This window comes from Penicillium maclennaniae (assembly GCF_028827695.1).
Source record: "Penicillium maclennaniae strain IBT 15551 chromosome Unknown utg000001l:1.0-3280838.0:1.0-3283122.0, whole genome shotgun sequence".
NCBI lineage: Eukaryota > Fungi > Ascomycota > Eurotiomycetes > Eurotiales > Aspergillaceae > Penicillium > Penicillium maclennaniae.
This window is the reverse complement of record NW_026623213.1, coordinates 479,580-503,788: the sequence shown is the minus strand read 5'-3', so window position 1 is coordinate 503,788 and position 24,209 is coordinate 479,580. Positions and strand designations below refer to the sequence as shown.

Below are 24,209 nucleotides of genomic sequence, written 5' to 3'. Positions count from 1 at the left end.
CAAGTGTACCATTGTCTCTGGATAACACCATACCCTTTCCATTAACTTTGTTGCCTGTTTTGCCTCCGAATAGATCAATGCTGGTCCTCTATTTTGCTCTTGATTCTCTTCGTACCTATAGAACGAGGCGAGCTATGGCTTGCAATCTCCTTTGCTGTTAGCTATGACTCCAGAGAGAACTTGAGAACTTAACCTCGACAGCATTCACCCTGCAGACATTGAAAACAATTATTTACGACTACGTCGATCACAGGCCGTGGAATAAAAGACGAAGAAACCTTCGATCATGCAATTGTTTCAAGGACGACGACGAGAGGGAGATTGTCCCAATCCCCTAGGATATCGCTGCATAATGCAGAAAGGCCAGTAAAGTCATGACGTACAAAACAAACCCGAATGCCCCGAGCTCAAGTCAAGCCGACTTGAACGCAAACCAGAAACAGAACAGAGGGATCAGCAATAGTCCATAATCTCATATCAGAAAAGAAAAAGACACTTCAGAACGTGTGGATGACGTGAACCCGTGACGCTTCAATCAGAGACAAAGAAAAAAAGAGACAGTAAGAAGGGGGCATTTCAGGAGTCATTCCCATAGAGCGCGTAACAAGATATCAGGGGACTACCTAGGAAGACCCAAACAATCCAGCCGGAGGCGAGGTGTACTGCCGTAGGACGGAGGAGAGCACCAAATCCACCGAAGGCGGCCGGGTGGCTATTCCCAGGAATGGGACTGCCGATATCACCAGGCACGAGGCTGCCCCGGTGACCAGGCACGGCGCTGTTGGTGTCTGGTTCGAACTTGACATACCGGCCATTCTCATCTTCCTTGATAGAGAATGACCCACCACCGTTCTGGGGGCTTCCTTCGGTGTCACAGATATCAAGCATTTCATCCAGTGAGATTGCGGGCTCATTTGATGGTCGTAACTGCTCCACTTGGCCTAGCACTAGATTCACATTGTGGTAGCCCCCAGAACCGGGAATAGGGCTTAGCGTGTTCAAGTGCTTGCAGGCTTGGATGACCAGCAGGCGAATTGTTACAGGTCGCGACGTATGAGCACGGTGGTGACCACCGGCTGCAAAGGCGTTATGAGACCATCCACTCCCGGCGGGTGTAGGCCCCCAGGTAGATGCACCGGGGAAGGCCGTGCTCCCGAAAGGTGAGGCACCCCATCCAGGGCCGACAGCAGGGAAATTCGCGTGTTTAGATCCTACTGCAGATTAGTTGAACAATTCCAAAGATGACAAATGATATATTGGGTTGGGCTTACCGAGAGGATCTGCGAATAGCGACGATCCCTGGAAGCTAGCTCGTGATGGCGTAGGGAAATGTCCGGGAGCCGTGGCACCTGGTAACGACTGGGAAAGCTTCGATGAGTATGGATCATCAGTATCGTCGAGAAGCGCACTGCTACCCAACTGAGTACTCAATTGATCCACCTCCCGCTGATATGGAGTGTGACCAAGTTCTTGCTGATCTTGTGCTGTGCTTGAGGGGCGCTTGATAGGGCTTGGTCGAGTAATCGGGAATGGTTGGGAACCCGACTCCAACGGAGATCGATCAAACGATGCAGATGGCTGCCGTGAATGTGACTTTGACAAGCCCTGCTGCATTGAAAATGCACTGGGAATCCCAGGCGGTCCCGGGAAGGGGAAGCCATGCCCAGGTTCCGAGGGGAACCCGCGGCCCTGTGGGATGGGACGCACTCCGCCAATTCCAGGTGGTGCAGGAATTCCTCCCGGCCCGCCGAACCCGCGCAGGTGGCTCATCATGCCCGAGTTGGGAGAGTACATGTGCAAGTCGGATTGGAGAGGCCGGCCACCCATTGGCGGTAGACCTGGAGGGTTCGAAGGCAATCCGCCCAAACCCGGAAATCCAGGAGGGCCATTTCGACCCAGAGGCGAAAGGGGAGCAGAAGGTTGAGGATGATGTAAAGGAGGCTGGTGCTGAGATCCCTGTCTACCCTGCGGTTGTGCCAAAGAACGAGGTGAGATGGACGGTTGCGGAGGGAAATCCGAGGACCCAGGCTGTGAATGAGGAGAGGATGTGTGGGATCCCTGCTGGGACGGTTGACGCGCTCTTCCGGGGGTCGACGCTTTAGGAGCAACAGGGGAAGCTGTAGCATAAAGCGGTGATTGAAGCGAGCCACTAAAAGAATGGGATGGCAAACTCGGAGCAATAGGGATGGAGGCAGGATATAGGGGCGTGGATTTCCTGGCGAATCCCCTATCTTGATCCGCTCGAACGGCGTCTCGGTCCCTCTTCGCCTGCTGCTCGCGCATTTTGTGCTCATGCTGCTCCTTGGCCTTCCTGTCGCGCTCCGCCTTCTCCTTGCGCATGGCTTCGTCTCGTTTCTTCTTCTCCTCCTTCTGCTCGCGTTGCTTGCGTTCAGCTTCAGCTTGACGTTCTCGTTCTTCCTTAAGACGCCGTTGCTTCTCGGCTTCCTTGCGTGCACGCTCTTCTTCTTGGGCTCTGCGTTCGGCCTCGCGCCTCTTCCGCTGCTCTTCGCGTTTCAAGCGCTGCTCTTCGAGCTTCTTTTCTTGTGCAGCCTTGATGGCAGCCTCCTCGGCTGCTTTCTCGGCCTCTCGGCGAGCCTTCTCCTCTTCCTTTGCCTGTTTCTGCAGGCGCTTCTTATCTTTCTTCTTTTGGGCCTCGCGAGCTTTTTTGGCATTCCGTTGCTCGTTTCGGTTCTCTTCCTCCAGAAGTTCCTCTATGAGTTGCTTCTGGCGCTGCTCGGCGACTTTCTCTCGGTATGCTGTCATGACTCGTTGTTCGAACATTCGGGCTGCAAATATTTGAAACATACGCCGCCCTTCTTGCATACGCTGCTCTTCGGTCATGGCATCCATTTCGTCTTCGTCGAACTCTTCTTCTTCCTGGCTGTCGTAATCCTCGTCCTCTTCGTCGTCGTAGTCTTCGTCGTCGAGAGGGCCGTGATTGTGACCGGCATGGAACGATTGGTGAGCGGTGGCTATGCTGTATTGAGTGTCTTCTTCTCGTTGCATTCGTCGCTCGGCTAATTGCTCCATCATGTCGATAAAGTGTTTTCCGTCATTTTTGAGAAGATCATCGGCCACCGTAAGGATGCCGTCTAAAGAAGCCACGGGTCAGCCTCCTGCCATTCTTCCATCGAATTAATCAGAAATTAGCGCACTTACCTTTAACAGTGAGACTATTACCAAAGGCGAAAAAGTCAGCTCGAGCAGCGCGGGCTTCCTCATCCTCAAATTCATCGTCACTGTACAGCTCATCGTCATCTTCGTCCTCTTCCTCTTCTTCGTCGTAATCATCTTCAAGATCCTCTTGGTCTTCTGGTTCCTCTTCGACTCGGCCTCGTGACGGATGAAATTGACCATGGGTCCGAGTATGCTGCCCGGGTGATCGAAGCGGGGGTTGGTACAAGCGAGGTGGGGGGATGATGGGAGCTCCTTCCTCAAAGGAGCCTTGGTTGTTGTTGGCGTATTGTTCAAGCTCTTCGTAGTACGCATCGTACAGTACTTCCAGCTCTTCTTCAATTGCGGTGCGCTTCCGGCCACAGACAGTACAACTACAAGAGTGTTTCTGTTGTTCCTTCATCTTCTTCAACACGGCATCTTTCTCGACTTTCACAAGCTGGCGACGCTCCTCTTCGCCCAGCTCAAACCAGAACGTTCGGATGTTCTCACGTTCCTCCAGTGACGACTGGTTCCAGATGCTGTTTTCCTTAGCGGATCGGGCAGGAAATCTGGTGGAATAAGGCAGAGAGTGAGGCGGCGGAGGATGAGAGAAGGTTGCGGAAGGAGTAGAGAGGGGAGTCGAGCTGCCATTGGCGTGGGTGTGAGATCCAGAGCGGCCTTTTCTGATTTTCTTTTTCTTTGATCGGTCGCTCGTGAGGTGGTGATGATCGTCAGCTCCGCCTGGAGAGACAAGGTCGTGGTGTGAGCTTGATTCCCCATTCCTGTAAAATTGGTCGTCGCCAGAATGGTTCCCATCCGCACTATCTAGGTCGGCATTGTCATCGTAGGAATGTCGATCATCAGCCGGGTCGGCGAGGTCGCCGGAGGCATGCGAGTGGTTCGGCTCGGCTGCCAGGCGAGCAGCTTGCTTCTGTCGACGCTTTTGCTTCTTGCGATTCACGCCGGGCGTCGGTACTGACATGGTTCCGGGTGTTGAAAGGCTCAAAGGACCCCGCGCGTCGCCGTTGACAGGTGGTGACGGAGCAGTCGATAAATGGGTCGCCATGATGAATCGAGGAGCTTGTAGCGACTGCCTGCGCAGTGGACTATGACCACGAGCAAAGGAATGTTAGTTCCAATTCAGAGTCACGTCGGGGTCGGGGAGTGGGGTTCCAAAGCGAAAGGCTTCAAAGCGGAGAGGCGGGAGGGAGAAAGAGCCTACCAACAAAGCTCCGGTCAATCCAATGCAGGGATCGGCCTAGACAGACTCCGCTGCGCGTGTGGAGAAGAACAGAAATCCTTTGTTACTTGCACAAGGGCCAGAGTAGCGAGCAGAAGGGGTGTGGGATCGTAGTCGAGGAGGGGGTTGGAAGGCAGTAATGCCGGCGGGTCAGGAAGTGATCGCAGGTCGGAAATGAGGCCGGGGCGGTGGGAGACCGGCGGTGTGGGAGGTACAAGAGGTTAAAGCCAGGGCCAGCAGCAAAGCAGAGCCCCGAAAGTCGCGGGACGCAAAGACAGCGAGATCTTATGCCAGATGATGAACGAAGCGATGGGCTTTCCTGCGTTCTGGCTGGTTGTCGTGCCGCCGCAACGAGATAGCCGCCGCAAGCGAGCTGGTGCCTGACCAGTCAGGCAGCAACTGCAAACAGGGCTCGTTTCAAGAAAGTACCAGTCAATTAGCGGAGCCCGGGATGTGAGCTCAATGAACGCAAGCCAATCGTCACAATGCGCTATTCTCCAGAATATCCCACGCCCGCGCAGACATCACGATCAATTTGAGATCACGTGCTGATGGCACACCGCTCTGCTCTGCCTGTCTATCAAAGCGGTGTGCTTCCACGTGACAGCAACGCCTTTGCTCCACTGCGCAGTGAGACACGGACAGCGCTAATTAAAAATAACGAAAGGCAGATTTTTCTAAGCAGAACCAGAGCGGATGATTGTAGACGGGGGTACTGCCGTGTGTGTATCAAATTCCGTATTCTGAACCCCGGAGGTGAGCCTTAAATCTCCGGATTCTGGTTAACCGCATTCCCTCCCACCCTCACTCTCAACCCTTCATCTTATCAACAACTTGGGTTCTCTCGTTTCCACGCATCTGCACATTCACTCGTTTTTCTGCTTGAATCTCGGGACCCTCGAGATTTCTCCAATCTTTCAACTTTGCCCATCTTCAATCTCCGACCGCCTTGAGGCGCCCCCTCCCCTTCAAACTCCGGCCCGTCACGTCACTTTGGTTTGTGCTGTAGGCCAACCCCATTCCCCTCATCTCCTGCTTTTTATTGGGTGAGGGATAAAGTACATTGTGCGCAGGGCTAAAGTTCCATCGCCCCTGTCCGCTTCCGTGTCGCGATCGTGGTCAGCACGCCTCGACAATCTAAGTGATCTGAGCCCCGAGACCTGGTCATCCTCTCGATCATCATCTTGTTTGCTCTCCGACGAACTCGATTCGACGTGCCACTGTGTACCATGGCCCAACAACAGAACGACAATGTGATGCGGAGGTACGCGCGGCCACTTTCCTTACCCCAGGGTGTCTTGTCATACCCGCCTCTCAAGCCCAATTGTACGAATGTGCCCAGTACCTCCAACGACCCAGTGGCAATGTCATTCCTGGAGATATTGGAGCTCGTTCCAGAATCTGAATCTGAAACTGCTTGGCCCGTGTGATCGGCAGATGCTAATCCGATCCACCTGTTTAGGAAGCTTGTGATTATTGGAGACGGTGCCTGCGGCAAGACCAGTCTACTAAGTGTGTTCACCCTCGGTTACTTCCCAACCGTATGTTGCCACCCACAAGAAGTCGCGTCATGAAGCAAATCACTGACAAGATATCCGCTACAGCATTATGTTCGTCGACAGCAAATTCTTCCCCGTTGACACCCTCTAATTGTTGTTGCCTAGGTCCCGACGGTATTCGAAAATTACGTGACTGATTGCCGAGTGGACGGTCGCTCAGTACAATTGGCTCTCTGGGATACAGCAGGCCAAGAAGATTATGAGCGGTTGCGGCCGCTAGCATACTCGAAAGCGCATGTTCTCCTGATCGGGTTCTCCGTGGACTCGCCAGATTCGTTATCCAACGTGAAGCACAAGGTTCGTCGCGGCGCCCCAGCAACCAACTGTGAGTCACTAATGGCTGGAAATAGTGGATCGAAGAAGCGAACGAGCGATGCCCCGGTGTTCCTATTATCCTGGTTGGGCTCAAGAAAGATCTCCGTGAAGATCCCTTGGCCATTGAAGAAATGCGCAAGAAGTCACTGAAGTTTGTGACAACCAAAGAAGGTAATGAGACCGGGACACAGATCGGCGCTCGCAAATACCTCGAATGCTCCTCCTTGACCGGCGAGGGTGTCGACGATGTGTTCGAAGCTGCAACAAGAGCGGCACTCCTCACCTTCGATAAGCGGAAAAACTCCTGCTGCGTCGTTCTCTAATGACCCGATAATGTGACCGATCCCACATTGCGACTCTTTTCTCTGCCCAGCGTTCGATTTATCTTTCTCTCTTGGATCTCGATGGCCTTGGCTTAAGCGCTTCTTTGCCAGTTGATTCGAATTTCTGCTGTATCATGCATCATTGGCGTTTGGGAGGTTCTTGTGCAATCCTGGCTCGATTGGGTCGGGAACGACTGCCTTTTGTGTTCTTTTCGGTCCGTTGGCTTTGTCTATTCTTTCGGGATACCTTGACAGTCTTTCCTTACCGCCCTTCCTTTATATCCCGATCTCATGCCCGTGCAACTCCGGATCTCTGTTTCCCTCATTCCTCTGAAGTGCAGTGCTATTGCCACTTTTCATTCCTTTTCTTCATTTCTTGTAGTGATTCTTGTGATTTTCTTTTTGCTCTCATACAACGCGGTCATTCTCTTGTTCCAAGGGTCTTCAATTCCATCTCATCTGCACAGACAGTACAGGCAAAACTTGTAGATATTTGAGTCTAGTGGCCCCGAAATTTAACAATAATATATTTGGAAACAAATGGAATATGGCAAGCAAAAAAATGCATATAATACATGGCGCCAAATAATACAAAATCTTCCTCTGCCAATTCACTTGAGAGCAAATCCAATCATGGCAATATCAGACCCTCTGCGTAAAATCTTCTATTTATTTTCTCTCAGGGCGCTTCCAGTCGTGGTTCCAGCCCTCGCCGGCGGGGTACTCGGTTTGCATGCGGCCGTACTCAATAGGGAACATGTCGGTGAAGATACCCTGCTTGATCATCGACTTGCGGAACAGTCTGCCGCCATCGCCGGCACCGACGCGCAGCTCCTCACAGGCAGACTGCATGGCCTGGTACTGGCGCTCAAGCTCGAGTTCGTGGGCCTTGCGCTGTTTGGCCTGGAACAGTTGCCAAGCGCGATGGATAGTCCAGTGGCGGAGGTAACGGTTGCGGGAGAAACGGAGAGGACGGGGAGTCAGAGGATGATAAAGGAAGTAGCGGATGAGAGCTGGAAGTGACGTTAAAACTGTAATATTTGTCGTGGTCTAGACAGCCGGCAATGCGTCTAGCAATTGGGGCAAATGTTTGCCTTCCCGGAAACGTACTAATTCGCTTGTCCACATTAGAGCCGCCGCTCTTTCTCTTCGCCATTGAACTTGTCGACGAGAAGGGAGCTGATTGCACGGCCGCGGTGATCGGGCCGAGTTGTGGTGATGGCCGGCGGGCCAAAGTCTCGTGACAGACTCGGGACACGGTCGGGCGGGCCGGGGTTAGTGACATGGGGATTCGGAAGACATTCGCGAGGGACGCGAGGGCTGGTGATAGAGACCGCATTGTGATGGTTTATGGGGGATGCAGGACACGCGGTGCGCAGATACAGGGTGAATAATTCCCTGACGGCAGAATCTTGTCCGCCTTTTGTTAGCCGCGCGCCTACCCGGCAGCATCTATCTTGACTATTGTAACAACTGCCTCGATCAGATCTAGTTCATTTCAATTTCCTGAGGCGATATCCATCTAGAAGATAGAAAATAAAAATTAAATTAATGATAAAAGCCAGATACTGCGCCTGAACGGTCAGTCTTCAGAATGACTACCTGAATCATTGGATGACCAAGAATAGCATGTTTTTATGAATAACTTTTGAGGCTCCACGTTAGCGGAATTGAGGCGCCGATGTATTTCGCGATTGTTTTACCACCTCAATGACATGATCTAATCAAAATTGATGAGAAATATCGGATCATGAAAACATTAGCAGTATGCGCCAGTCTACGTTCTTGGAAAAGGGCAAAACACATCACACAGATTGTTATCTTGTACCGGCCCTGAATCATGCATCCCCGCCGTAAGGCATTCCTGAATGTTTCTACTGATTTTTCTCTTGGGGACCGGAAACCAATTTGCATGTAAGTTATGACCGAATCCTGACACTCGGTGCTCTTAGGAGGCATCAATTGAAGCAATTTGTCGGCGCTTTTGGTCATTAACCCTTTAAAAACTGGTGGGGAATTAATGACAGGAGCTCCTCAGACTCAGTTTTATACTATCTGCGTTCCTCCTATAGTACTAGTATTGATTTCCTCTTTACAATGTGTCTTCTTGATCTGATGCGCCTCTTCTCCTTACCTTTCCCCCTCGCCTTGCTCTTCACTTTCTTGCCTATCTTCAAACCTAGTACCATATCCGCATAAGCTACTATCAGATTGCAATTCCTGAATGGTTGTGTTAAAGATTTTTGCTAGAGTGCATCCATTATTTTATGTGACAGGAGTGTCTGGATCTTCCAACATATACTAAGTACAAGAAGGGCTTGGTGAGTACAAAGAAAGTAATATCAAGAAAAGAAGTATCAATGAGTATGGCACCGGTATCTTAAGGGTCGTGAGGCGTCATATGTCAGGCATGCGTATCAAAGGCGAGTCTCGCCAAAATCGTGAATCGAATCCCCTGTTAAACGCCGTGGAATGCAAACAGCGTCCGAATCGAACCGAAGTGAAAGAGAAAGATAGCAAACTTCATTTGTCGACATCACCGCTTGGGCCTGCCCTTCTTTTTGGATTTGTCGTAGTTCAGCACCTTGCGCCGTCGGTGAGTTTGCGCTAGTTTCCACCGACAATAAAGAATGAGCGCATCCTTGAGAAGCACAAACATGCATCCTCCAATGACGCTGCGACCCCAGCGGCTCTGGAGGAGACCGGGACGACTGCGCTCGAGGACTGAAGACGGAGTGGTCCATGACTTAGGCAATACGTATTTCAGAAGTCCTCCCATTGAGGCAGAGATGGCCGGGAAAACGAGCGCTCCGAGTACGATCTCGGCGAGGTTACCGGTATCATGGATGATTTCGTTTTGACGGCGCCCGAGACCTAGGCCCTGCCCGATGTTCTGTCCTTGTGCCTGTCCGTCCTGAGCGCCGAGGTCAGCGCCGTCGTGATTCTCTGCGGCAGGAATAGCCGGTGCCTCTGGCGGCTCGTCATCCTCGCCCATCCCTACCTGTAATTCGAGATCTATCTCCATAAGAATTTGGCCATTGACATTTTCGCCAAATCGATTGAGGCCTTCGGCCTGGTCCTGTTGCTGCACTTCATCCATCACTTCCTCCGCAGCGCGAGGTTGTACCTCGGATATCCACTTTCTCTCTAACCCACCAAAGAATCGCTCGTAAAGCGAGGCGTATACGCTTTTAACATACGGCAGAGCGGCAAAAGTTATGGCCCGCGTAGGCGGCCAGAGGTCGAAGTCGGGCTCTTGCCCAGGGCTATGCGCGGCGAAGAAAAGTACGGGGATGGCTGGGAGGAGACCATCGCCATAGCGGGTGCGAGAGAATATCAAAGAAAGCGGAATAAGCGGAAGGCCGATGTTCAATCCAGGATTCCACGGACCCTCGGCACTACTCTGGAGAATCTGTCTTGCTTCTTCTGAGCCGAAGATCAGATGCATCGAGTAAATTCCATGTGCACAACAGCCGGCCCACACGGTTCCAGCCACAGTAAAGACTATGCCAGGGAGGACTAACCGACCCGCCACCTTCTCAGCCACGCGCAGGGTATCGACAACGTAGCTTCGTGGGCGAGTGACGACGATGTCTGATTTGCACTGCGGACACACCATCTTTGCACTGGCACCATTTCGCTTGCGCGCGCGAGGGTTCTCCATATCAGCAAGCCAGTCCAGCAGGCATGCCTCATGGGCTGTCAAGGCACAAGGGCAGGGAGATCGCCACTCCAAGTTCAAAGGCGAATCTTCTGTCTCATCGGTATAGCAAATCCAGCACTTGCGCGGCTCATCATGATTGGAAACATCGTTGAGATTTGAAGAGCGGCCGACGCCCTTCTCGTTTACTTCCGTGACGTTATCGGCGGGATTCGGAGTCGAGGAACCTTTGTTCAAGAGAACAGTCTCGACATCGTCAAAAGCCTGTGTTTGAAGGGTCGTATTTTCCAGTGTGGAGCCAGCGTCAGGGTTTGTCGCTGTGGCACCATCGGACGATCTCGTTCTCCCCGCAGCCGGGTAGCCTGGGAGCGATGCCATGGTGGAGAAAGGAATGCGACTTGGGTCGGAAGACAAGGGAAGAAGACTTGGAACACCGAATCACAGCTCAAATGCCAATAATCTTATCATCTTCAATACAGCCACACTGAGAGTACGCAGAGTGAAGCTGGGGATGAAGGTGGCGCCGTAGGTGGAGGCGCGGTCTTAAGGACATCTCGGCTGTGATCCGCGGCTGTCATCAGGGTCACGTGACAGTCACGTCACTGAGCCCTGCTGGCGCGTGCTGCCAGATTAACGCTGCACTTGGCCCTGATCGCCGGCTTCATTCTGATCGTCCGACGGAAATATGTAAATAAGGCCGTGGTGGAATGTTTCACCAACGATCGACTCCCTCCCGAGCCCTACGAGCTGATGGCTAATCCCCACATTCGCATTAATAATCAGTCTATACCATCCTTGCATCCACACTTCAGGATCCAGGCAGGGTCCAGGCCGCTCGGTAAGATGTAGAAAACTGGCAACTTTAGCCGCTCGACTTCCTCGCCTTACTCTCCCCTGAATCTTGCCATTCGAGGCTTGTTAAGCATAATGGAATGCAGGGGGCTCTGCGAAGTTCACCGGTGCTCTACTGTGTCCCTCAGCTGTCCGACACAGACAAGATTCCTGTATGAGCGGCCATACATCGCTCTTTTGGCAGTAATGGTCAGGCGACATGATGTGACAACTATTCATTGCTAAACTGAGCGCCACGTCGCTGAGATCCTGAGTCATGTAGCCAGGAAATTTTGTATCGCTAGGAGATATTCTCTCTTGCTACCCCAGGTGGCAGATGGGCTTGCTCAGCCCACCAAAGGTTGAGATTTCCGAGACGGGGTATCCCTGATGACAATGCTTAGTATTATTCTCTCGCTCAGAGTCTCTGCATGTACGGGATTCCTGGGTACGACTCAATTATCATTTGCAGTATCAGCGCTGAGCAACCCGGACGTGACAAAGTGAAGGGACAGTCACAATGAATCCATCGAAGAGGAATTGGAGTCGTCCATATTGATTCCTAGCCTGGTCAACCCTGTCAACGTCGGAGCTGGTCGAAGTAAAAAGAAGCAAAACTGCTTCAATGCAGTCACGCGATGGGGACTCTCTATAGCTCATTTCAACGTTCCCTACAGGAAATTCAAAAGAGAACTTGGAGAATGAGCTTGCTGTGAAATTTGCACAGTGAAGGAGAAGAGATATAATGATTTTACTGGATAGCTCTCAGTACCGCCGTTCTACGGGCCAGCTTCAGAATAGTCTATTGTCTTATTGCCAAAGGTGCAGAAGTTTACGCTGAACAATATCTACAAACTGATTTCTCATGGCTTGGATCTAAGGATTGAATACATTACTATCTATTGTATGTTGAGGTGAGAAAGATTATGCTGCCACAAATTAAGCCTTGTCGGCGGAGTGTCACCCCACACCAACCCTGACAAACTTGCATCAAGTCGCTGATCGTGGGCTTCACGACCTGAAACTCCATGGGCATCATTCTGACTGGCAGAGCATTGTAGATTGCAAGAGATGTAGCAACAGACCACCCTTTCGAATTCTTGGCAGATATGACATCGGAGTACGTCATCGCCAGGGGCAAAGACAAGGAGCAGCTTCGCACCCTGTTAAGCTTCGTAAACCTGATTTCACTCTAACAAGTGATGATCTCTGTGGCTTATTCACGTCGGAGAGTTATTAAATGGAGAAGTAAGCCCAAGGCTCGCCTTTCATATTTCTCATACATCAACTCTCCAAAATGACCTCATTGCTACGAATCCAACCGCGTTTGCGCGCCCCTTCCTCCATTGCCTACCTCAGTCGCCCGGTCTTCAGCCTACCTCGTCAACGATGCTACGCTCAGAAATCCCCGAAGGAGGAAGAAAGCCATGCCGAGAACCAGGATATGAAAGATGCTTCCCTCCGGCATCCCAACCACCCGATTCCCTCTAACAAAGCTGAGCCCACTCTTCACGATGGAAAGCAGTCCCCCATTGCCGATCACGAGGGTAATCTCAGAGACGACCTTCCGGAGGATGTGAAGAAGCACAATGAAGAAGTGGAGAACCGATATGACAGACCGTACAACCACATTGCGGATGACGGAGATACTGAGCCAGCTTGGAAGAGGAAGTAAACATCGTCTTTATTGCCTTTGTACTATCACTTGAATTATTTTATTTTATTTTTATTTTTTTGAACGGCTGCTCGTTGTTCTTACTCGGTGTATACAATGGTGTTGATGTGGACCCCACCTGTGGCAAACCTCGATATACTTCCGGGCTCGCTCGAGTGTGCGGTGTCCTCATAACATTTATCTTTAACAATTGCATTATCTCTCGGGAACTACTTCAGCAAAAAGAAAAATAATTAGTCAATCCACACAGCCATGGATTAGCCGATTAGCTTTGACAAGCAAGAAAGAGAGGAAGCAAAAAAAGATTTGACAAGAGTGGGATTCGAACCCACGCCCCGAAAACGAGATATGGAAACTTGGATCAGGTGAACCTGAACCATACGCCTTGGACCAACTCGGCCATCTTGCCTGTTGATGTATCCATGGCGTGAATCATGCCTTATCAAGCACACAGCTTTTATCACAAAGAAGTTCACTTCCACAGTGCATCATAGATCCGGAATCTGAACTAGAGTATACCAATTTATGACGAGCACATGCTCCAAGAAGAACATATTCCATGACAAAAGTCCTTGACAACAGTATATAAAAAGTTTAAGAGCCCCGGTATGTCGAGTAGTTCCAAGGACCCAGAAGCACGGGGACGTGATAATGGCGCCAGCCCTCCTCGCCCTCACGACCACGGCCCTTAACAGTAAACTTGACCTCTACCTCCGGCCAGAAGCTCTCAATTCCCTGGGCCTCATACCAAGGACCAGTTTCGAAGCGCAAAGCCCAGTTTGTCTTGCTATCGGCGGCCGGAAGCGCGCTCAGAATGGAAGGGACCGAGGCGGATCCGCTGACGGGCGTCCAATTGGCGACGCGCCCGTCGGCGTTGGTGGTAGCTTGGAAGGTAACGGGACTGGAGGTTGAGGAGGTCATCTGCGTCAAAGTGACGGGTAGGTTTGCGGCTGGAGTGCCGGTCAGAGTGTTGAGGACGTGGCAGGTAATGGGGTCGCGAGCGGCCATGGTGGGCGATTGCTTTGCGGTGGAGTGCGGGGCCGGTTCAAGGTGTTGCTGGTGCAGTGCGAGGCGATTGTTGATACGACCGAGATCTGTTTGGCGGGAGAGGTCCATTCAAGCAGATCAAAGAGAATGAGGTGGGTTGGAAAAGGTAAATGGTGAAAAAAGGTAGGAGGATTGCGTCGCCATTTCTATGGGCCGTTGGTATCGGAGAGCACCGATAGATGCGGAGGATGCCATGAATTGTTCTGCGCGGGTGGAGCGAGCATTGTTGGGCTCGCACAGAGCTGGCAATAGCTCATATCTTTACTTTTTGTAGACTGAAAGTGATTGGAGCCTCGTGAATGGTAGTTTGGGTAATCTTCCTTGCTAAATTGAAATGTACTGTACCTGTCGGCGTTGCGGAGGATCGAGTCGACCAGACAATGAATACATACCGCCGATTTTAACTAAATTTCGGACAAAGATCCAGGCCAAAATATTCAAGCGCCCAGGCGACAACTTCTGCGTCGTAGAGAATCGCCAATTGACCTACTTGACGCTTGACTAGACTGTTTTTCCCGAACGTTCGATTGCTTTGCGGGGCAAACCCGTCATTTCTGAACATCACATCCCTCCATCATCTCCAACTCATCTCCCGTCCGCATCACCAAAATGTCCTCCGCCGTCGTCCACAGCGACGACCTCGACATGGAGCCTACGCTCCAGTCGATCCTCAACCAGAACACTCTCCGCTGGATCTTCGTCGGAGGCAAAGGAGGTGTCGGCAAGACCACCACCTCGTGCTCGCTGGCCATCCAACTCGCCAAAGTCCGCAAATCCGTCCTTCTCATCTCGACTGACCCCGCGCACAACCTGAGCGATGCCTTCGGCCAGAAGTTCGGCAAAGAGGCCCGCCTGATCGACGGTTACAGCAACCTCAGCGCCATGGAAATTGACCCCAACGGCAGCATCCAGGATCTCCTGGCCAATGGCGATGGACAGGAAGATCCCATGGCTGGAATGGGCATGGGAAACATGATGCAGGACCTCGCGTTCAGCGTGAGTGGCTGTCTGACTCCGGTAGTCCCATTACAACGCTAATCATGCCATCAACCCATGCAGATTCCCGGCGTTGACGAAGCCATGTCGTTTGCCGAAGTCCTCAAGCAGGTCAAGTCGCTCTCGTACGAGGTGATCGTCTTCGATACCGCCCCGACCGGCCACACGCTGCGCTTCCTGCAGTTCCCTACCGTGCTCGAGAAGGCACTGGCCAAGCTCTCGCAGTTGTCATCGCAATTCGGCCCGATGCTAAACTCGATCCTCGGTGCGCGCGGTGGCCTTCCCGGCGGTCAAAACATGGATGAGCTGCTTCAAAAGATGGAGTCGCTGCGGGAGACTATTGGCGAGGTCAACACCCAGTTTAAGAATCCGGATATGACCACTTTCGTGTGTGTCTGTATTGCGGAGTTCCTGTCGCTGTACGAGACTGAGCGCATGATCCAGGAATTGACTAGCTATGGTATTGATACCCACTCCATTGTTGTCAACCAGCTGCTGTTCCCCAAGGAGGGAAGCGGCTGTGAGCAGTGCAATGCGCGGAGGAAGATGCAGAAGAAGTACCTCGAGCAGATCGAGGAGCTGTACGAGGACTTCAACGTGGTCCGCATGCCTCTATTGGTCGAGGAGGTCCGTGGAAAGGAGAAGCTGGAGAAGTAAGTTGCCTCTGGACGAGCGACGAGCGGTATCGGATCAGACTAACCGTCACATTTAGGTTCAGCAACATGCTGGTACAGCCCTATGTCCCTCCGCAATAGGAGATTGTGGTGAGGATATGAGAAGAATATCCGGGACGAATTATGAAAAGACTAGAGAATAATACATGATACTATGCATGCCAGCCCGGCTTCTGTAGAGACCGTAGAAGCGCCAGACCAATGACAAGTCAATATGCACACCCCCGTCACATCTAACCGAGATCCCAACCTTCCTCTTCCTTCATCCTTCACCTTATTGCGATCACCCAGGCTCAAGCATCAGCAAAGAACTAGAAACCCAGCGAGTAGTCCTTACTGATACACCTCCCCACTTGGACAGGGAGATCAAACCCCACCTGCATGGTCTCGATCCGTTCGTAACGTCGCCTGCAAATGCCATGTGTTCGACATCGATCGAGCCTATTTCAGCCGGCAAAGGTATACCTCTATCCCAATCGTGCGCTTTGCAGCAATGTCTCCTGCAGCTCAGTTCGGGCCCCGCAAAAGACCGCAGCTCCATGGTGCCACGACATCGCGCGAACCAGAATGGCGCCGACTCCAAGATACGGTGAGAGGAAAAGGGTTGCGAGGAAACCCGATATCCTGGTATCCAATTACCGGGGCATTTCAGGCAAAAAGCTGATTCGAGCATTGGCAGCAAGCCTCACTTTGACAATGGCCCAGGTAACCGATTCATTGGTAAGGCCAGGGCTGATGAGATTCAACCGGTGAAAAGGGTTGGACGTCGTGGTCCGATAGAGTGAGGCGGTTCAATGCAATGCCCCGACAGTTCCGGGGAATCATTCTGTGTCCCTGACTTCGTGGCGCCATTTGTTCTGAGATCAATTTCGAGTGGATCTGGAGTGTGAGATCATCGTCGAGGATTCCCGCTCTGCAGGTCTTCGTCGTCTTGGGAGTCTTCTTGATTGACCGCCGTGAAGGAGGGGGGAAGGGAGGGGTGATCTCTGTTATTTATACCGCAATGACCCTGATGGAACTTTGAGAAATACCCCAAGTCTTCGTGGTCCGTTGGGCTGGTCTGACCCGCTGATCCTCCCGAGCTTCAAGCCCTCTCTCTCCTAGCAGATATGTCGCGCGAACAGCAATACTGGCTCCCAGGCTACGGGCTATCCCGACATATCGTCCTAGGCCACATTCATTACTTCCTCGGACCATCCGCTTCAGTGAGACCGTATAGTTACCAGGTATATCAGAGCAGATCTCCCGGCGGCGCGCCACGGTTAACGGGGTCTGACCAGATGTTCTGACACTCTTTGAAGGGGCGTGAAGGCTATCTGATTACTGGCGTGCCTCTCACACGGGTCTGTCTCTTGGACTTATAGAGGCAAAAGGACCGATGTGCTGATTGTTGTGCTCCAGGAACAAATCGACGATCTGGCCGCGATGTCTCGCGAATATGAGAAGCAGGAGGCTTTGCGCATGACGAACCAGAACACGACTTCTGATGGTGCGCGACAATTGGAACCGTACATCAATGAGCTTATTCCTGTGGATCCAAATCGAAGTCGCAGACGGGAGCCCGAGTCGAGAGGTGGCCGTTGATCGCTTGACGCCCTAATCCATTGATGGAACTATTGCCGCTGATAGATTTCTTTTGGATTGTCCATGGAGTTTGCCTAATGCTCAAAGTTCCAAGAAGCCTTCGGTGACATCTAGCACCTACACAATCATTCCCAGGGCGGTGGTGTGCTTCAATTCACCTGATCTTTCCTCTCGTGGACTTTTCCCTGGACACAACTTTCGCCCGGACTCCATGAAATGATCCAAATTTATACATTGGAGTGGAGCCATACCAGCCACTTGGACCCCTAAAGGAAGTCTCGGACAGCGAATCGAACCTGGGAACATCTGGCTATCGACCCATTTCCTTGATGATACCCTTTGTCTTCGAATACATGGATTCTCTTACTTTCGTTACCGAATCTCGTTCACATTGGAGCAGATATTGTCAGACATCATTTTCACTCATCTCTATAGACCATTCGTAACAGCATAGATCCATTAGACCCTTGGATATCAGGAGTCGTCTACATAAGCCCCGTCTCTTCTTCAAATAGGCGGGACGCCATGTCTCTCTAGGCTTCTTTTCCAACCCTCCCCTCTCAATCAAGCCCTACAGGGCTGAAAGACTTCTTTTGAAACGACCAAACATGAGCAAATATCTGACGACAGAGAAGGGTAAAAAAATCGGAAACTGTGGACTAAGAGGTTAAAAAAAGAAACATCAATAAGGTGGACCACCTAAGAACGCCAGCCGGATGCCACGCTGCTCGGTGTTCTCCATCTCGGAAGATCCATGATACCGTGTTGTGACATACACGGGGAGATCACTAAACCGGGCAGGCAGAAAACAGGGTTTGATAATAACAAAGAAGAAGTCGGTTTTTTTGGCATCAGCTCATGGAGGATATTTATTTTGCGACAGCCGAACTGAAGATGGGTTAGTAAATGGGGTTTGTGGGGTCAGAAACGAAGTGGGGGGGTACATACCTCAAGACTTGTGTGCGGAAGAAAGCACCCTTGGTCTTCTCAATGACTTGCTGGTACACCGACGAGGGAGGGTGGTTCATGATGACAGTGCCGGCTTTGTAGTCGATCTTGGCATCGACGCGGGTGTTGCGAATCAAGTTGACGATCCACTTCTCACCCTCGTCCTCGCTCAAACCGAGACGAGTAGAGAGGTCCCTATGATGTAAGTTAGATGTCTGGTTCCTGAAAGCTTAGATTCTCCGTTGCTCACTTGATATCGATCCGCTGGTGGATCTTGCAGTAGCTCTCGGAGATGAGGTGACGGGCGGCCTCAATGAAGGCATCGGCCTGACCGTGCAGGAAGAAGTCGTCACGCAGGACGGCCTCAGCCTCACCCAGCTTCTTCTGGGCCTCCTCAAAGTCAAAGTCGATGTGAAGAGCCTTCACAAAGTCGGTGATGGGGTCACTGTATTCGTAACCCTCCTGGCGCACAACGCGAACAAGGTCCTTCAATTGCTTGGGGTAAACACCGCTGTGCTTGTGGGGGCGGTTGCGGTTCGTGACAACGGCAGCGGCGAGGTAGCGCAGAACCCGGGGGCAGCTGGTCTGGATGGTGTTGATGAAGGCGGGGGAGAAGAAGAGGTCGGTGATAGTGTCGCGGGCGGAGTCGTGGTCGAAGAGAAGGAACAAGCACCAGTGGATGAGCCATGTGCGGCTGTGGAGCTGGCCAAGAGGGTTGCTGAACAGGCGGGTCTCGATTGAGTCCTTGACCTTGGGGACCTCACCGAGGGCAGCCTCGAAGGACTGCTCCCAAGCGGGGTTCTCACGGTTGCGGCCGTTCAAGATTTCGCAAGCCAAGTGACCCCAGGTAGCGGAGGCGAGCTTCTCGTTATCGGTGGACAGGAAACGGAACTGGAAAAGGGTGATGGCGGCGTTGCCATAGTCGCCAGTGCTGTACAGGAATCGGCCGTAGTCGTAGAGGTCGTTGACCATCTCGTTTGTGACGCCGTAGTTCTCCTCGAGGAAGCGGAAGTTGGCAGCCTTGTCGCTGCGCATGCTGTTCAGAACCTCCTCGTCGGCGAAGACTGCGTTCATCTTCTCAGTCTTGGCCTCCAGACGCTCCTTCTCCGCCGCGATATCGGCCTCTTTCTTCTTCAACTCGGCGGGAGCCTCGGTATCGTTGAACATTCCCCATAGTTGTTCGCTGAAGCCGACGATGTTGGTGGGCTTCAAGAGTTCGTAGGCGAGCCGAATGTATTCATTATCCTCCTCACTGCGGAACATAAGCAAGGGGAAAACCAGGTGCCGGTCGAGGTAGGGGATGATCCGGGGCATCAGATCATAGTCGGTCGGGCGAGTGCCCTCAGCGGGGGCGGTGGTAGCCATGGTGGACGTGAGGATGTTCTTCAAAGAGACAATCCGATCAACTTTGAATTTGTGTGCGGGAGGGTTGACCGCGCTAAGCCCAATATGGAAATTGGGCGGTGGCAGAACCCGGCGGTTGAGAAACCTGCTTCACTTGGCCTCATGTTGATCATTTGATTCTCCAGGTTCACACTTCCTGCTCACATCGCCCCTCGATGGCGTCTCTCCGGAACTCAGCCACAGCTGCTTCGGCTGTGTGCAAGCAGCTCGCCAATTCCAGTGGTTTTGCTCGCTCCGCGGCTTCCGTGCAGACATCCAGCCTTTCTTCATTATCTTCTCCGACGCGGCCGGCATTCTGTAAGTTTGAACATTGAACTTCTTTCCTGGGGTATCTCTCGGCGATCTTACAGATTGCAAGTGAGCGCATCGGCAATATAAGAATATTACTTTCACATTCCTGTCGCGGCGAAAGCGCTCAACCCAATATGCTACTTTTGCAAATGTATCACGCAGATCTAACATCATTCCTCGTTACAGTCTCCCTCCCATCCTCATCATGCCGAAACTCCTCCTCATACCAAATCCGTGGCTTCCTCACCAACCTTCGCCACCAGGCACAAGCTCTAAAGGAGCAGCCTGTCACACCATCGACCCCAATCACCCCGAAGGCCAATAAGACTCAGCCTGCTGTGCAATTGAGCAATCTCCCCTACTTTGTTCGCCGGACCGGTTCCAACCAACTCCCCGTTTACCTCGTCACAAAAGCCGGCGGCACTAAGCAGCTCACTAAGATCCAGAAGACGGAGGGTGACCTTGATGCTCTGCGCGATGACCTGGCATACACCCTAGGCGTTGATGTGCGAAGCCCTGACGTGTCTATCAATCGACTTAACGGCCACATCATTGTCAAGGTATGTTTTTTCGAGCATGGCGTGAGTGCTATGGCCGAATACAGTACTAATTTATCACCATAGGGCTGGCGCAAACCCGAAATCCTGAAGTTCCTCTCCGAGCGAAACTTCTGAGCGAAAAATTTTTATCCTTTATCTTTCCACTGGCCACTCTCATTCGAGTGATGGACACAAAAGTATTGAGTGGATCCCACTTGAGCGAGGGATCAGCAGACAGAAGTAAGAGAGCACAGAACAGGAAGAAAAAGCATGAAGACGGACAAATCCAGACCGACAGCTCTGGTGGCCGATGAAACCCATTGGTGATTTCCTTTCTCGAGCTCCCCTCTTCCCTCGGTGTACTTTTCTAATTGCAATCACGGGGTTTTGCGTCTTTTATCTGCTGGTTTTGCGATTTTTCAGGTCATGTTTTCTGGCGCTTGCTTTCACCACCTGTACTATTCCTCCTCTCTGTATATGTTCAATGACTCGATGGGTACTTCAAGTCCCCTTTTCCTAATTGAATGGATCAATGCATTATCATTATTGTGAAAACATCGTTCAGATCTGTTCAGTAGCTTGAGATTGGACTCTGGACCTTTATGCCCAGCCTCCAACTTGGTGTCATGACAGTTTTCATAGCATCACAAAGACTACAAACATATTTCATACGACTAACATGTTCAATTTTCAAAGATAATACAATAATCAAAACAGAGGAGCCCACCCACTGTATTGAGCATAGACTGTAGATCAGAAACCGTAGATACGTGGATCCAGAGACCATGCAGGCAGAAATACAAACAAACCAAAACAGATAAACGCCGCCGCTATGCCAGGAAAGCAGCGCTACTGCAAAGACACTAGGAGAGAAAACACAAAGGTGAACCACTGAGTTGAGACATTGGGGATGCAAAGCGAACTGAAGGAAGATGGAATCAAAGATACACCGACTACCCGTTTTCAGCAGCGATTTCTTCCTCTGCTTGGGGATCGTCGTCCTCGAAAGCAGCGAGCATTTCACGCTCTAGCGCATCGTCATCGTCGTCTGGATTCTCGGGATATCCGTCATCATGATCGTCCGTGATACCTGCATTTGTGGCATCTGGCTCCTCGTCGTGATGACCCGAGGGATCGGAGATAGAGCCCCTTGCTGTAGCGACTTCTCGAAGACTTGTGCTCCGCTCATACGAACGCTTGATGCGTTGTGATAGACGTGAGCCTTGGGGATCATCTTCGTCGCCCTCTCCTTCACCGGACTCCTCGTCACCTTCGCCTTCGGTGTCTTCCCCTCGCTTGCGCTTCTTACTTCCCTCGTTTGTCTCTTCACCCCATGCTTCACTGTCACTTTCGCTCTCGTCGTCACTGCCCAAAAACTCCTTGAGTTCGTCGTGCACCAAAGCTTGCTCGTCCTCGTCGTATCCGGGAACTGACGTATCGTCAAGCCCGGAAGATTTGAACATTTCCTCGTTGCCGTCATCATCAGCCCAGAGAGAGCCCGTTGCATCGTCTGAAGACGATAGCCATGTGCTATCTGCGAGTTCCAAGGAGCCGGGCGAGAAAGGCTCACCGCGATCGTCTGGATGCACGGGAAGCAAGTACGGAGTCTCATCCAGATGCTTCCAGCTGACCAAAGAGTCTAAAAGCCACTGTGTGGTGACGATCTTGACATTGGGATACCGCGTAGCTTCACGCACCTTCGCAGTACGGTTGCGGCCGGCCACCAGGTGAGTGGTTCGGGCGTTGATCTTTGATGATATAACGACGCCGAAACTCTTGGCCCATAAGGAAATGTCAGCATTCTGCGTATCTGTCCCGAGAGGAAGAACGCCTGAGAATACCAGGACCACGCCACCTAATACAGACCGCTTAAATCGCGGCATAATATCCTTGATGTCGGGTACCAATTTCAGATCAACGTCTCTGTCTTTATGGGCAGCTTTATCGCCTCTGAGAGCCGCCACGCGGCCTCCGAGGGCATGTGTCCGCTTCTTGTCATATTCATCAAAGAATGCCATATGAACCCGTTCTAGGCGGTCTTGTAATTGGAAGAGCTCCTTATCATGGTCTTCCAGAAGATGATGACGCTGCTTGGCAGCTTCTTGAGGTTCATCAACGCTGGAGGATGATTCACTACCGTCTGCAGACGCGTCATCTTCTGCGTCTAGCTCTTTCTGCTTTTGCAAAAGTGGGCGGTCTTCCACTTGATGCATAATTGTCTCTTCCTGGGCGTTTGCTTGCTCCTTCAATAAGCTTGGGTTATCACCGCCTCCCATCGTCACTAGTTGCTCTAGTGCGGAGACGTCACTCTCTGCTACTGCCTTCGCTGCTTCCCCATCCCCCTGTTCCTGCTTCGCATGCTTCTCCTTCTCCTTCACTGCCTTACTCGTTTCGCCGAGATCTTGCTTCTTGGGCAAGAAACTGGAATTGATATCACCAATACCGACGAAAAAGTCATAAGGGGATACCTTGATCAGATTGGGACTCCACCGCCACACGTCACCGCGATCATCGATGATGACCACCATCTTGGTGTCAACGGGAAATAGTCGTTGCAAATTCTTTGCAGTCAAACTACCACTCTCATCACGGCTCAGAATCCTGTCACCAAAGAGCTTTCGAGTCGGATCGATAATGTCAGCTATGTTCTGGGCGTATGCTCGGGTACCCATGGTGTAGATGTGCAGTTCATATAGCTCGGCGACATTCTGTAAGAAATCTTCCAGTCCTGGCCGAAGCTTGATATAGTACCAGCATCCACGCATGCCAGGCCCATCGTCGATCAATTGGAATTGGCGGACACCCTTCAATGCTTCGTAGTTAGGGTTATCTTTATCTTCTTTCCACTCGCCAACAGTCGGGTCGACGGTGGCATGGATAATGGTCTGGTCAAGGTCCACCACGAGAGACAGACGTCGGGATGCCAAAAGGCGACGCTTTGCATCTTCTTCCACACGGGTAGCCTCTTTCTCACTAACAGTCAAGGTAGTATTGTCATGGGCCATCTGAATGGGAGCGCGATATGAGTCCATCACTTCGGTGTTATAGGTAGCTCTATCAAGAACAGAACGGTCAATATATACTCGCTCCAGCTCCACGTGTCTTGTATATACGCACTCAGTCATATCCTTTCCACATTCAGCGCAAAGTCCTCCGAACTGAACCTCGTGTGCGCATGGCTCATCGATTTCGACAACGTCAACACTATGTCCATTGTTAGTCGACAGAAACACGGCAGAATAGATGGAAGACTTACGGCCCTGTAATCACATCGCCTTTTGCAACCTTCCACTGTACAATTTCCCCATCGACAGTCGACTCAAAGCGAGTTGGAAACTTTCGCTTGACCTCCACTCTATTGCCTAGCCCATCGCCCTCCTCAACAGTCGTCTGGTAGATGTACCAGAAAAGGGCCTCATCCCGCTCAATCGCATCTCCAGGCTGCTTAAGCAGTGAGGTTACGGTGATGGGGTAGTGCAAGCTGGGCGGCAGACGGAGAAGCATGGTCGCTCTCAATTCGCACCCAGGCGATGGAACCCACGGGTCAGCTCAATGTATCTTCAAGCACAATCTTGATCCCTTTCACGGTTTCGTCTCTGAGTCCAGTCCGCTTGATTGACGGGCGTGGACGGTTGTGTATGGATGATCGCGTGCGACTGCGGCTATGGTGTCATCACCAACACGCGACGCGTGAATGAGTTTTGCTCGGGAGATAGAGCGATCAAAATTCCTTTATATCGCCTGAAGGGTGTTTTGTCTGGTGAGACACGTCTCACACTGGGGTATGCGGTTGATGGCGCGCTGCGCGACGGCTTAGGCTGTCGAGTGATGGGAATCGCCACCCGACGCGGATGATAGAAGCCGTGCGCCTTGCACAACCTGGCGCGTAACGGTAAGAGATGACGCACCAGGCCGACGATAGTGTGGGAAAGAGGATAATCAAAGGAGGATGAATGAAAGATGGGG

At 51.8% G+C, this 24,209-nt stretch overlaps 11 protein-coding genes across 11 annotated transcripts; 5 read left to right on the top strand and 6 right to left on the bottom strand.

Moving 5' to 3' along the window:
* Positions 1–576: 576 nt before the first annotated feature.
* On the bottom strand, positions 577–4,222 carry N7477_000178 (uncharacterized protein; the record flags this gene model as incomplete). Its single annotated transcript, XM_056961841.1, has 3 exons — positions 577–1,211; positions 1,272–3,092; positions 3,160–4,222. The coding sequence occupies 3 exons, from the start codon at positions 4,220–4,222 to the stop codon at positions 577–579; spliced, it is 3,519 nt and encodes a 1,172-aa protein (XP_056826844.1).
* A 1,403-nt stretch (positions 4,223–5,625) lies between these two features.
* rho2 (uncharacterized protein) lies at positions 5,626–6,593 on the top strand (the record flags this gene model as incomplete). Its single annotated transcript, XM_056961840.1, has 5 exons — positions 5,626–5,660; positions 5,859–5,937; positions 6,001–6,006; positions 6,061–6,252; positions 6,306–6,593. 5 exons carry the CDS (start codon positions 5,626–5,628, stop codon positions 6,591–6,593), a joined length of 600 nt encoding a protein of 199 aa, XP_056826843.1.
* Positions 6,594–7,262: 669 nt separating this feature from the next.
* Positions 7,263–7,932, bottom strand: N7477_000176 (mitochondrial 54S ribosomal protein mL40; the record flags this gene model as incomplete). Its single annotated transcript, XM_056961839.1, has 2 exons — positions 7,263–7,606; positions 7,704–7,932. The coding sequence occupies 2 exons, from the start codon at positions 7,930–7,932 to the stop codon at positions 7,263–7,265; spliced, it is 573 nt and encodes a 190-aa protein (XP_056826842.1).
* Positions 7,933–9,129: 1,197 nt separating this feature from the next.
* Positions 9,130–10,632, bottom strand: N7477_000175 (RING finger domain protein; the record flags this gene model as incomplete). The annotated part of the gene is made up of 1 exon (XM_056961838.1): positions 9,130–10,632. The coding sequence occupies one exon, from the start codon at positions 10,630–10,632 to the stop codon at positions 9,130–9,132; it is 1,503 nt and encodes a 500-aa protein (XP_056826841.1).
* A 1,750-nt stretch (positions 10,633–12,382) lies between these two features.
* Positions 12,383–12,760, top strand: N7477_000174 (uncharacterized protein; the record flags this gene model as incomplete). Its single annotated transcript, XM_056961837.1, has 1 exon — positions 12,383–12,760. The coding sequence occupies one exon, from the start codon at positions 12,383–12,385 to the stop codon at positions 12,758–12,760; it is 378 nt and encodes a 125-aa protein (XP_056826840.1).
* Positions 12,761–13,354: 594 nt separating this feature from the next.
* On the bottom strand, positions 13,355–13,876 carry N7477_000173 (hydroxyisourate hydrolase; the record flags this gene model as incomplete). Its single annotated transcript, XM_056961836.1, has 1 exon — positions 13,355–13,876. One exon carries the CDS (start codon positions 13,874–13,876, stop codon positions 13,355–13,357), a length of 522 nt encoding a protein of 173 aa, XP_056826839.1.
* Positions 13,877–14,416: 540 nt separating this feature from the next.
* On the top strand, positions 14,417–15,558 carry N7477_000172 (ArsA family ATPase; the record flags this gene model as incomplete). The annotated part of the gene is made up of 3 exons (XM_056961835.1): positions 14,417–14,803; positions 14,867–15,456; positions 15,516–15,558. 3 exons carry the CDS (start codon positions 14,417–14,419, stop codon positions 15,556–15,558), a joined length of 1,020 nt encoding a protein of 339 aa, XP_056826838.1.
* A 1,028-nt stretch (positions 15,559–16,586) lies between these two features.
* N7477_000171 (uncharacterized protein) lies at positions 16,587–17,061 on the top strand (the record flags this gene model as incomplete). Its single annotated transcript, XM_056961834.1, has 3 exons — positions 16,587–16,682; positions 16,779–16,820; positions 16,879–17,061. The coding sequence occupies 3 exons, from the start codon at positions 16,587–16,589 to the stop codon at positions 17,059–17,061; spliced, it is 321 nt and encodes a 106-aa protein (XP_056826837.1).
* An 869-nt stretch (positions 17,062–17,930) lies between these two features.
* N7477_000170 (eukaryotic translation initiation factor 3 subunit E) lies at positions 17,931–19,374 on the bottom strand (the record flags this gene model as incomplete). The annotated part of the gene is made up of 3 exons (XM_056961833.1): positions 17,931–17,949; positions 18,010–18,204; positions 18,260–19,374. 3 exons carry the CDS (start codon positions 19,372–19,374, stop codon positions 17,931–17,933), a joined length of 1,329 nt encoding a protein of 442 aa, XP_056826836.1.
* A 194-nt stretch (positions 19,375–19,568) lies between these two features.
* N7477_000169 (mitochondrial 54S ribosomal protein mL49) lies at positions 19,569–20,378 on the top strand (the record flags this gene model as incomplete). The annotated part of the gene is made up of 3 exons (XM_056961832.1): positions 19,569–19,710; positions 19,891–20,264; positions 20,328–20,378. 3 exons carry the CDS (start codon positions 19,569–19,571, stop codon positions 20,376–20,378), a joined length of 567 nt encoding a protein of 188 aa, XP_056826835.1.
* An 818-nt stretch (positions 20,379–21,196) lies between these two features.
* On the bottom strand, positions 21,197–23,747 carry fcpA (protein-serine/threonine phosphatase; the record flags this gene model as incomplete). The annotated part of the gene is made up of 3 exons (XM_056961831.1): positions 21,197–23,297; positions 23,361–23,447; positions 23,500–23,747. 3 exons carry the CDS (start codon positions 23,745–23,747, stop codon positions 21,197–21,199), a joined length of 2,436 nt encoding a protein of 811 aa, XP_056826834.1.
* Positions 23,748–24,209: the final 462 nt, after the last annotated feature.